Source organism: Bos mutus, chromosome 9, assembly GCF_027580195.1.
Source record: "Bos mutus isolate GX-2022 chromosome 9, NWIPB_WYAK_1.1, whole genome shotgun sequence".
NCBI lineage: Eukaryota > Metazoa > Chordata > Mammalia > Artiodactyla > Bovidae > Bos > Bos mutus.
Genome location: NC_091625.1, coordinates 49,462,378 through 49,474,807, shown reverse-complemented (window position 1 = coordinate 49,474,807; position 12,430 = coordinate 49,462,378). Strand labels below are relative to the sequence as shown.

The window sequence follows — 12,430 nt, the reverse complement described above, 5'->3', positions numbered from 1 at the left end:
CACTTTTTTTTTTTTTCAAGTCACTTTTAAATGTCTGTTCATGGAAAAAAAAAATACCTGAATTTTACAATTTACAAATAGTTCCTCTACTGTTTTTCGGTCCCTTTCATGCAACCCAGCATGATGCATTCCTATTCCAAAAGCAAGTGTCAGCTTCAGGTTGGAATCCCTTATTGTTCCAATGATATTCTCCATCTGTGAATAAAAACACAATTACAAGTTGTAGGTGCACAAGCTTTACATTTTTCATAAGACTATATTTGGTTAATTTTGTTTTTTTAATTCTTATGGGCATAAAAATCTAGGCCGCATCTGCAGTAATGATTAAAGTTAAATTAGTTGAACAGAATATCTGCTTAGTGAGAATGTATAGCCTACATTAATTAAAATTTAAATGCTATCAATCCTATTTTTATGTATCAAGGAAAAAAAAATCTGTACTCATTACCCCTTGATGAGTCACAACTATTAAAAGGGATGCAATATTGCCTAAAGATGTTTCAGTGTCTGCTTGTCTTGTTACAGAAAAGACTTCTATTTTTTGGCTCAGTAATAAAAATTTAGGAAGGACAAAAAATTAATAGAAAAAATCAGTTATAATTTTACCAAAGAGTGAGCATTCATATTTAGACTTTCTCACTGAACTTAGTGACCTGGTGGCAAGTTACATACCCTCTCTATGCCTCAGCTTCTTCATTTAAAAAACCAACCTGGTATATACTTTTACTTACTTCTCATGTTTTGATCAACAGTTCAGTTAAATACTTTTCATTTTTCATTTCATTTTAAAAATTGTTTCATTTTTAATAAATTATCATAAACTTTCATCCAGTTTTATATGTATAATACTAAATTTATAATTTATTATTTATTTGTCTATTTATTTATAAATTTATCAATTTATTTATTTATTTTTTACTTTATGGACTTAAAATTTAAATTGGCCTTATGTTTTCTTGGTTAGAAAACTGCCTCATCTTGAGATTAAATACATATGCACCTACTATTTCTTTAACTTCTGGTATAGTTTTATTTTTTACATTTAAATATTAACTCATAATTTATTTCGTAATAAAAAGTATGGTAGAAATCTAAGCTTATTTTTTCTAAACAGTCCATCAAGTATTCTAGCAATATAAAGTAATTCTTATTTATTTATTTTATTTGGTTAAGTAACTCTTTACCTTATTTATTTTAAATGCTAATTTGATTGTATTCAGAATTCTCATACATTCCATGTTTTGCATTGTAAAACAGACTGCATTTCCAGCCTCAGTTTAGCTCACTGAATTTTATATGTACAAACAGTTTCTGAAACTCATATTTTATAAATACTCTCAGAATATAGTGAAATAAATCACTTTCCATTTTCTACATGGAAAATACTTAATACAACACAGATTTTATGCAAAGGGAACAACAAATCCTTTTTTGTTACAAAACTCACTAGTTTTTCTGTGTAGGAAAAAGTTGTTTTATACCAATTATCCAAAAAAAAAAAAGAAAAGAAAGATGAAGTTTCACTTTATAATAATTATTAGTGTATAAGAAGTAGTGCATAGACTAGGTAACATTTTATTAACATATACATCAGAAATGTCATTTATCCACTTTCCTGAATTGAATGCAATGTATAAACAATTTGTTCTGTTTCACAGTCACAGTATAGTCACCGGGTATTGTTGAGTTATTTTCTTTATAAACTGTTTGCAAGAATATGGAAATGTATTAGCATAAAGACTGACTACAAATGTATGCTATAAAGAAAGGTGCTGTCCTGTCTCACAAATTATGTTAGCCATTCTCAAGTGACAGCCTATTATCCTTTTTTTGTTCAATAGTTCACTGAATAAAATAGCTTCAATTTATGCTATCAAGAATTAATTTGCTGATATTGGAGCTCTGATAATTAGTTTGGGGATTTTTCACTTTCACATCTTAAATATCACTGTATATTTATAACTTGTATAATTTGCAGTGTTCCATGGTTATGCCAATCATATCGAAAAAATAACATACAATTTACCATAGGAAAGAAGAAGAGTCCTGTGGCAGGAGGTTTGGCGAGGCAATAATATCTTGTCCTTCCACATCAGGGAAGCCTAGCTGCTTCTCATTCCTCTGCCCCCACTTCCACATAAATCAATGCATTAAAAAGAACTATTTGCCTATCTGAACTGGTAAAGACCTAAAATCCTCATGAGGACAATCACAAAAAACAACTTCTTTTATTACATGGTTACTATAGATGAATTCTGAGTTATCTGTACATTATAAAAAAGCAAAATTTATAGTAATGTTACTCAACCAATAAGCATAAAATATTACTAGGAGAGCCTGTTTAAATTTGAAAATATAATTTTTGACTAGATTATATGCATCTTTACTGCTATACTTAATTTCATCTTGATCAAAACAACATAATATGAGCAAAATTTTTTAGGAATTTAAATATGATAATATATATAATTTGTTGAGTACTTACTAAGTATCAGGCATTGTGCTTATGACTTTACAAAAATGATAACACTTAATTCTTTACATAAAGTAATATAGCTCTAAGGTAACACTCAATTCATTTATACAACACGTTATACTTCAAATTAAAAGACTGGGTAATCTTGAATACTATATAGTAGTTTTTCTCAATTCTGATTCCATGAGAGAACTGAACCTCACAAAAAAATATCTGAATTACTATTGTCTTAATTTTTTCAAGGACAGTTAGTACCATCTAGATGCTTAGGAGAAAGTTCATTTATCACATTCATTGGATGTCGTAGGACATTAAGGCCTAATTTTTGTTAGAAAGCTGCTATTGAATTTTAAAAAGAATAATCATAATTAAAACTCCTTGCTAGAGGAAGTTGTAATGCCACAGTTCACTTCTGTTCAAGTAACAATTGCTATAAGGTACAGGTATCTTTCCAATAAACAGTCTCTGAAATATGTCTGACTATATGTTAGTGAAACCAAAAAATTTTTTTCAATATTAAAAACAAAAGGAAAACAGCCCTACACTTCTCTAAGTATGCTCTTTTTTTTAGGGTGGTTGGGGAGGAGGCACATATGTAAACTGTTGAACCAATTACTTTAACTTAATAGAAATTTTTTTATATTTTAAATTTATTATACTCAAAAAGCTTTTGTAGAAAGATAGGATTCCATTTAAGTAGATACATTACTCTGCGCCTGAAATACATTCCAGTCAGAATATAATTCAGTGAGTTGATGACAATGCTGGCTCCAAAAGAAAGGAGGAGACCAGATTGGACAAGAATGAGCTAACAGATTGTGCAGCCCAGTTCTGTCCCTTTGAGTGTGATATATTGTTTCAAGATGCTAAAAACCCATACTTTCTCAAAGCATATCTGTTGTGCTGGTTTTCCCATTTTCACAGAATCCTCATTATCAGAACTCTGTACTCTTTTCAAAGCACGTCAGACTCAGACCATATGCCACTGAATAATGCTTATCAATTGTATAAAACACTCAATAAAAGATGCACCACACAGAAGAATAATGAAAGTTACAAACACTTTCTTTTTTAAAAAAATAATTAAATACATCACATCTGGCACAGATGTTAAATGAAGTTAAAACATTTCCTCATAATTACTATTATTCTTAAAATACACTTGTTTATGATACACCCTACAGACTAAACGGGAAAAACAAAAATAAAAGAAACACTTTAGAACATTCTTTTGATCTACTAATATGAAAAAAAAATTTAAAAGTAATATTAATTAAAGGTAGTATGTTTTCAAACTTTACTGATACACCTCAGAACATATTCTCCTGTGCCCTATCTGAGACCCAAAACAACCACACCTCAAAGTAATTTACCATACTGTTAATATACAAATGTATTTATAAATGATTAAATATAAAATTATATGAGAAGTAAATATGTAAATGAAATCTAAACAATAAGATATAAATCTTTGCTATATCTGCTAAATAAACACAGTATTATTTTCAATGTTTGCTTTTAGTTTAGTCTGATTCTTAATAATAGCAGTATCAAAACTGAGCTATAGGGTGAGATATTAAAATTTTTTCTTTATTAATGTTTCCAACTTAATTCATTATGCTATTGGTCGGAAATCCCAGTATAAGCGCTTCACATGGTGGCTGCCTGCCTGTAAAGAATCTGCCTGTGATGCAGGAGACCTGGGTTCGATCCCTGGGCTGGAAAGATCCCCTGGAGAAGGGAATGGCAACCCACTCCAGTATTCTGGCCTGGAGAATTCCATGGACAGAGGAGCCTGGTGGGCTACAGTACATGGGGTTGCAAAGAGACTCAGACATGAGTCTGAGGGATTAACACTTTCACACTATTAATTTCTGAACATATATTTTATGCTCATTTCAATTTTTGGTGAGTGCAAATTTCAAAACATTCTTGGAGAGCATTTTCATAGATGTCTGCTCTTAAAATGCAAACAGGGACTTCCCTGGTGGTCCAGTGGTTAACAATCTGCCTTGCAATGTAGGGGATGTGGGTTTGATTCCTGAGATCCCACATGCTGCAGAGCATCTGAGCCTGCAGGCTGCAACGACTGAGCCTGTTTGCCACAACTAGAGAGTCCGTGCGCTGCCAACAAAAGATCCTGCGTGATACAACAAAGATCTCACATGCTGCAACTAAGACCCGAGGTGGCCAAATAAATTAGGAAATGAATAAATATTAAAAGATAACCAAAATACAGAGAAAGTTGATAAAAGGGACATTATAGCATTATAATCTAAAGCAGCATAATTTTAAGCAAACAAATACTATATTAATATGAATTAAATCTGTGAAGGATCACAAGTAAAAGATTATGAATATATGATCAAATTTTACCACAGAGCTTTCAGCAAAAGAATATCTGTTTAAAAAAGTGCTATTCAATGTAATGACATTTACCGAACATTTAACTGTGTTCTAGGTCTGTCCTAAGCACATTAAATATACTAATACATTTAATCCTCACAAGAATCCTGTTGGGATAGGATTACTATCATCCTTTCATAGATTAAAGGATGAGCTCAGAAGTGAAACACCTGACCAAGGTCACTAGCTTGCAGTGGGTAGTCAGTCCAGAACCTGGGAAGCCAGGATCCAGTCCATGCTCTCCACCACAATGCCACCCTCTAACCACGACGTGAATGAGGGATGTTTCAAGTACCTACTTGAAGTAATGACATCATCCACTTGGCTGAGGGTTAGACCTCATTGTTTTAAACAGTATGAAAAAAATAGGTGAGATTTGAAATCATGAGTAATGTCCCAGACTCACGCAGCTGGGAAACTCTATACAGGTGATCTGCAAATTTCTTTTATACTGTTGATTTCTTCTCCTATGCTCACAATGAAGAATACTCACAATTAATTATCTTCTTATTTAAACTATCACCTATTATTGAAAATGGCACAGTTCTTTTTGGTTGCTTGCATTTGATATTTTAGCTACCATCCCTATCAAAAGACACACACCCCCCACTTTGACTTTTCCATTTTCTCTAGACAGCATGTTGTCCATGATTCCATAACTATGCGGGGCAATAAAAAAACACAACTCTGAGATAGCCACTCTGATCTGCAGCTCACATGCTCTGCTCCCTTGCTTTGTGCTATTGGGCAAGTCACTTAATTCTTTTAAGTTTTCAGTTCCTGCATCAGTAAAACTGGGATAACAGGAGCAATCCTCCCAGAATTCATGATTAAATGGGATAAGGTAAGCCTTTAGGGAACGATTAAAATACTTGATAAATATATCAGTTATTACTAAGCATAATAAGAGCTTTACCTCTTTAGTCAATAGGACATATATAATATCAACTAAGACAAAACAAAAAAGAAAAGTCTCATATCTTGAAGCTGCCCTTAATTACACAAACACTCCATGAGGCCCAACTCAGTTCAAATGTCCAATGCTCAGCAAATCTGCAGATAATGTCTGTTTTAATACTTAACATTCTTAGCCTAATAGTCTTCTGTATTGGACAGTCCTTAACCCACTCCAGTACTCTAGCCTGGAAAATTCCATGGACTGAGGAGCCTGATAGGCTACAGTCCATGGGGTCGCAAAAAATCGGACATGACTGAGAAACTTCACTTTAAGAGGTCTGAAGCTTGATCAAAATAGAAAGCATGTGGGATGGGACTGTTGTATCATGAACTAAATCTATTTTAATTTGATAAAACAGACCTTTTAAGTTAAAAATATGGTTATCTTCATTACAGTCAACTTAATTTCTGATTTTCAAAAATCTCAACATCCATCTTCAAAGCCTGGTGCTAAATTCTTACCTATAGGAAGAGGTCAGTATGTATATGTTGAATGAAAAAGCAAATGAATGAAAGAAAGCTATAGTAAAATGTCAGAAGAAACTCCACCAAACCTGAACTTGTGATGATTTTGTATAAACCTAGAGTTCATCTATGAAGGCTTTACTTGTACTGTAGTGGGGTGAGTTATGTTTAGCTTAAAAAGAGAAAAATTTTCAAGCATCAAAAAATTCCTTCAGTATGAAGCATGTGGTGTGCATGCATGCTCAAGTTGCTCAGTTGTGTTCGACTCTTTTGCAACCCCATGAACTGTAGCCTTCCATGGAATTCCTCTGTTCATGGAATTTTCCAGGCGAGAATGCTGGAGTGGGTTGCCTTTTTCTCCTCCAAGGGATCTTCCCACCCAGGGATCCAACCAGCATCTCCTGCATTGCTAAGAGGATTCTTTACCACCGAGCTGCCTGGGAACCCCCATTAAGCAAGTGGAAACAACATCAGTTCTACTTTTCATGAATGTGCTCCTAGTGTGCACCTATGCAGTTTTTCATGAATTCACTTTGAAGCATTGTATAAAATTATAATTAGCACATTTCCTTAATAACGCTCAATGTCATCTACCTAAGTCATATAGCCAATTGATTTGAATTAACAAATTAACAGTATTGTTTAACAATACTATGTTCCAAGGAATTTTTATCTTCCATACTTTGATTTTCATGTTCCACATCTAGATGCCTTTCATATAGTCAGAAAGCTATTCCCTCTCCTGCTTCAGATTATTTCCCCGAATCCACCTTCTGGTGGCACCGTAGACCTTAGAGTAAACTCAAACACTGTGGCGCAGGACCTTTAGGGCAAAAAATATTGTAGAATTGTGTTTAATTCATTCCTACTTGTAACGATGTAAGGACAAAAAAAAAAAAAGGTAGTTCTCTTTGATGTGCTTTTCTTTTAGCTACCTGGACCTTATTTAACACTGGGGAGGAAGAAAGGGTTAGCTATGCTGCTAACCCGATAGATAAGTAGAGGAGATGAGGAGGAGAATGTAAGACAGACTGAAGAATAAAGTCTAATCTTCAGCCAGGGTTCTGTTTTCCCATTCCAGATATGCATCTCATCCAAAGTGTGAGTGATGAAATAAGCGCAGTATTCTGAGCTTTCAATCAGGAAACCCACTCAGAAGAAAGGGTGTTCCCTCTGCTCTTTTATCTTGCAGAGCAGGCTGGCAACTATCCAGATCTCAACACCATTCACCCTGCACACTGAACTAGCAGAATATTTGGCAGAATCCAACAGACTGTACTTGTTAGGTACTAAATTATAACATTAATTAAATTACATGGAAAAGCTTCTAGAAGGAGCTGTATATGCTATTTGCTTCCATTTCCTTCCCTGCCCACCCATTTACTTAGCTCATTCCAAACTGGCTTATGTTCACAACATGTCACTGACCGTACTTGCCAAGTTCGTTTAGGACGTCCAAGTGCTAAATCCCATGAGTGTTTCTCTGTTCTTATCTCACTCAACTCCCATTAATATCTGATGGAGTCAAGCACTCCTTCCTTCATGAACCCCTCTTGCCTACAGAGTTCAGGATGCTATCTTTCCACACTGGCACCGCTATCTCTGGGTCCTTTGCCAGCTCCTCATTTTCTCCTAAGCTCACAATGACAGTCCCTCAGGCCTGCCTTCTAAGCTCCACACTCTCTGAGGGTCTCGGTTGCTTACTTGGGTTCAAAGGCTGCTTCTTCACAGATGCTCCAAAGTTCATGTGTTCATCTCACTCACTCTGTGAGTTTTACAGACTTAACTATATTTAACTCCTTGGAAGTCTTGCTGTGCTGAGTTTAGTTGTGTCCAACTCTGAGCAACCCCATGGACTGCAGCCTGCCAGGCTCCTCTGTCCATGGGGATTCTCCAGGCAAGAATACTGGAGTAGACTGCCATGCCCTCCTCCAGGGTTGAAAGTCTTAGAGATATAATTTAATATGTCAAAAACATAACTTTTCCCCCTTTTCTTTCCTTTTGTTTTTAAAGCTCAAATCTGTTTTCTGTCTTCCTCTTTCCATCCTAAATCTGTCTCTGCCTTCCTCTCTATCCTACAGGCTCAGCTCTCCCCATTTCAATACAAGACACTATTACTTACTCAGACGTTTAGAGTTAATAACTGGGGCACAATTCTTGATTCTCTTCATTTTTTCAATCACCATTTCTTATTTATTAGACAGTCCTACTGAATCTAATCCCAAATACATCTTTTAATTCCTATTGTTACCACTCTTAGGTGGCCTCGAGGTCACCACCATCATTAATTGCCTGCATACTTCCACTTCAAACTATTCTCCACCAAGCAGCAAAATGAAGTGAAAGTGAAAGTCACTCAGTTGTGTCTGACTCTTTATGACCCCATGGACTATACATTCCATGGAATTCTCCAGGCCAAAATACTAGAGTGGGTAGCCGTTCCCTTCTCCAGGGGATCTTCCCAACTCAGGGATCGAACCCAGGTCTCCCACATTACAGGCAGGTTCTTTACCAGCTGAGCCACCAAGGAAGCCCAAGAGTCCTGGAGTGGTAGCCTATCCCTTTTCCGGTGGATCTTCAAGACCCAGGATTTGAATTGGGGTCTCCTGCATTGCAGGAGGATTCTTTACTAGCATACTTCCACTTCAAACTATTTTCCACTAGGCAGCAAAAGTGATTTTAAAACGTTTAGCTTAAAAGCCTTCAAAGCCCGGGGACACCCCCTTCCTTAGATTCAGCTTAGTCTGCTTCCTCACTTCCTTCAGTTATTTGTTCAAAAGTACCTTCATCAGGGAGGGCTCCTCAACTTGCATTACTCTACAACATTTCACTACTATCCCTGGCACCCCCTATACTCTTTACTTTAATTATTTTTTCTCCCCACATCAATGATCACAATCTGACATACTTGTTTATTAGCCATCATTCCCACCAGAGTGTTAGTCCCACAGGGCAGGAACTTTACCCACCTGACATAAGAAGGAGCTCAATAAGTGTTGATTTAATACATGAATACATGAATGTCTTCTCATAGTACTGAGAATAAAAATCCAAACTCCTTAACCATGGGTCAGTGGCCTTGCATGAGCTGGGTCTGGCTTGTCTCTCAAACATAACTTGTACCACCCTCCTCCTAGCTTATTCTACTCCAGCTGAACCTGAACTTCTCTCAGTTCCTTTAACATGCTGTTCCTTCACCTGCAAGGCTGTTATCATCTCTCTTGGTGTAGCCAGCTTGTTCTCATGCTTCGGTGCTCAGCTTAAATGCCATCTCCTTAGAGAACGCTTCTTTGACCATTCTACTTAATGAAGAACCTCCCATTCCTCTATTGTATTTCATTTCTTATTGCCTTCTTCTATAGCAATTTTGATAACTGATATCAACTATTTATTTAATCATGTATATATTTTTAAACTTCTATTTTCTTCACTTAAGCTTTTTGAGATTTGGGATCAATAAGGCTAACACGTGTGCCTAGTAAGTTGTAGACATTCAATAAATAGATGTTAAATAAATGAACACTTCACTGATTCTGTTAAGAGCTACCTATTGATTTAAGTGAGAGGATTATTTAATGGATATTTTTGAGAGGGGAGAGAAAGAAGTCCTAATTATGTAATGTCAGGTAAACTTGCAACTGAAGCTGCTGATCATGAATTGGATGTCATCTGCTGTATAAGCACTCATCATTAGGAGAAATAAAAGGACCCAATGGAAAAATATTACAAAATGTGATCCATGAACCGTCCATGTGTGCCTATTCCTGCCATACCATCTCTACTTCAGTCCACCCACGTAGGCCCCATGGGGTACTTTTTATGTGAAACTGACTGAGGGAAGAAAAATTTCAAATGGCTTTGAACAAGATGGTAGCACTATAAGAAGTACATTGCCGTGGTATTATGGTCACTTGATGCATGACTCTAAAGAAAGAAGTAAAAGTTGACTGTAATGTATTTCCCTGTCACTTTACTGTAAAATAGAGATGGAGCGAACTGATCATCCACTCTTTACTCTGTAGTTACTGATTAGCCAAATGGCCAGGAGCTTGGCAAGAGTGCTACCAGAGAACAAGTGGCAAGAAAGCAGAAGTTTTATGTGGATGAACTTTTAAAACGGTCCGAGAATAAACAGCTCCCTATATCCCATGAAGATGTTTACCAAAAAGTTAACAGCAGTGTGGAAAACGCTGTTAACAGTTTAGTGGGCATCTGAGGGCACCCAACAGCCTCTCTCCCAGGCCCTAGGTCTTGTGCAATGGTTCATGTACTAAGTGGCTCCATCCCGGGAGAGATGAACTCTGCCTGAGCTAAACACAGGCTTCCATCTCCTCGGGCAGACAGACCCACTGCTGCTGCTGCTCAGCACCTAATATGCGAGCGACGCATAAAAGCCTGGGCCCGTTGTAAGTACTTTCCCCATGGGAACAGACAGCTACTTGAAATTATACTGGACCCTTTTGAGCACAGAGGGGACATCTACTTGAGACAATGTCTAGAATGGACACTATAGATTTTGATTCTCCTATGCTGCCCATCATGTCCTGTCAGTGCCTTGAATGGCAGGATAACTGAAGAAGGCTTCAGTTAGGATAACTGAATGCCTTATACATCATCATGATCTCCTGTACGATAATGCTTCTTACTGAGGAACTCACGTGATAGAGAAAGATTAAGACAAAGGCTGCCAGGAGATCCCCTGTTCTTACTATGTCTCTCATTACCCAGAAAGAGCTGCCTTTATAGATCAATGACTCAGAGAGAATGTGTATGAATGCATTTGGGCAGCAGAAGGGCTGTGCTGAACCTTCACTGTTTATAGGCAGCCTGTGCCTGAACATCTCTCAATACAGGCCAAAGAAGAAAAGATATTCCTTACCCCTGCTGCATGCTAGATACTGAAGCTTAGGCACTTAGATGTTTCTGTCTTGGACCTGAAGCTCGAGTTCAACTCAGTTCAGTTGCTCAGTGGTGTCCAACTCTTTGTGACCCCGGGGACTGCAGCACACCAGGCTTATCTGTCCATCACCAACTCCCAGAGCTTGTTCAAACTAATGTCCATTGAGTTGGTGATGCCATCCAACCATCTCATCGTCTGTCGTCCCCTTCTCCTCCTGCCTTCAATCATTCCCACCATCAGGGTCTTTTCAAATGAGTCAGTTCTTTGCACCAGGTGGCCAAAGTATTGCAGTTTCAGCTTCAGCTTCAGTCTTTCCAATGAATATTCAGGACTGATTTCCTTTAGGATGGACTGGCTTGATCTCCTTGCAGTCCCAGGGACTCTCAAGAGTCTTCTCCAACACCACAGTTTGAAAGCATCAATTCTTCGGCACTCAGCTTTCTCTATGGTCTAATTCTCTTATCCATATATGACTACTGGAAAGACCATGGCTTTGACTAGATGGACCTTTGTTGGTAAAGTAATGTCTCTGCTTTTTAATATGCTGTCTAGGTTAGTCATAGCTTTTCTTCCAAGGAGCAAGTGTCTTTCAGTTTCATGGCTGCAGTCACCATCTGCAGTGACTTTGGAGCTCAAGAAAATAGAGTCTGTCACTGTTTTCATTGTTCCCAATCTATTTGCCATGAAGTGATGGGACCGGATGCCATGATCTTCATTATTTGAATGCTGAGTTTTAAGCCAGCTTTTTCACTCTCCTCTTTTACTTTCATCAAGTGGCTCTTTAGTTCCTTTTGCTTTCTGCCATAAGGATGTTGTCATCTGCATATCTGAGATTATTGATATTTCTCCCTGCAATTTTGATTCCAACTTGTCCTTCATCCAGTCTGGCATTTCGCATGATGTATTCTGCATATAAGTTAAATAAGCAAGGGGACAATATACAGCTGTGATGTACTCCTTTCCCAATTTGAAACCAGTCTGTTGTTCCATGTCCAGTTCTAACTGTTGCTTCCTGACCTGCATACAGATTTCTCAGGAGGCAGGTAAGGTGGTCTGGTATTCCCATCTCTTTCAGAATTTTTCAGTTTGTGGTGATACACACAGTCAAAGGCTTTGGCGTAGTCAATGAAACAGAAGTAAATGTTTTTCTGGAATTCTCTTGCTTTTTTGATGATCCAACAGATGTTGGCAATTTGACCTCAGGTTTCTCTGCCTTTTCTAAATCC

General features: G+C 37.0%; 1 protein-coding gene across 1 annotated transcript in view; it reads right to left on the bottom strand.

Annotated features, from left to right (window-relative positions):
• ASCC3 (activating signal cointegrator 1 complex subunit 3) overlaps positions 1-12,430 on the bottom strand; it is a 338,210-nt gene that overhangs the window by 90,484 nt on the left and 235,296 nt on the right. The window contains exon 31 of the mRNA XM_005902613.2: positions 58-195. Within this exon, the coding sequence (XP_005902675.2) occupies positions 58-195 (138 nt within the window). The remainder of the gene's footprint in view (positions 1-57; positions 196-12,430) is intronic.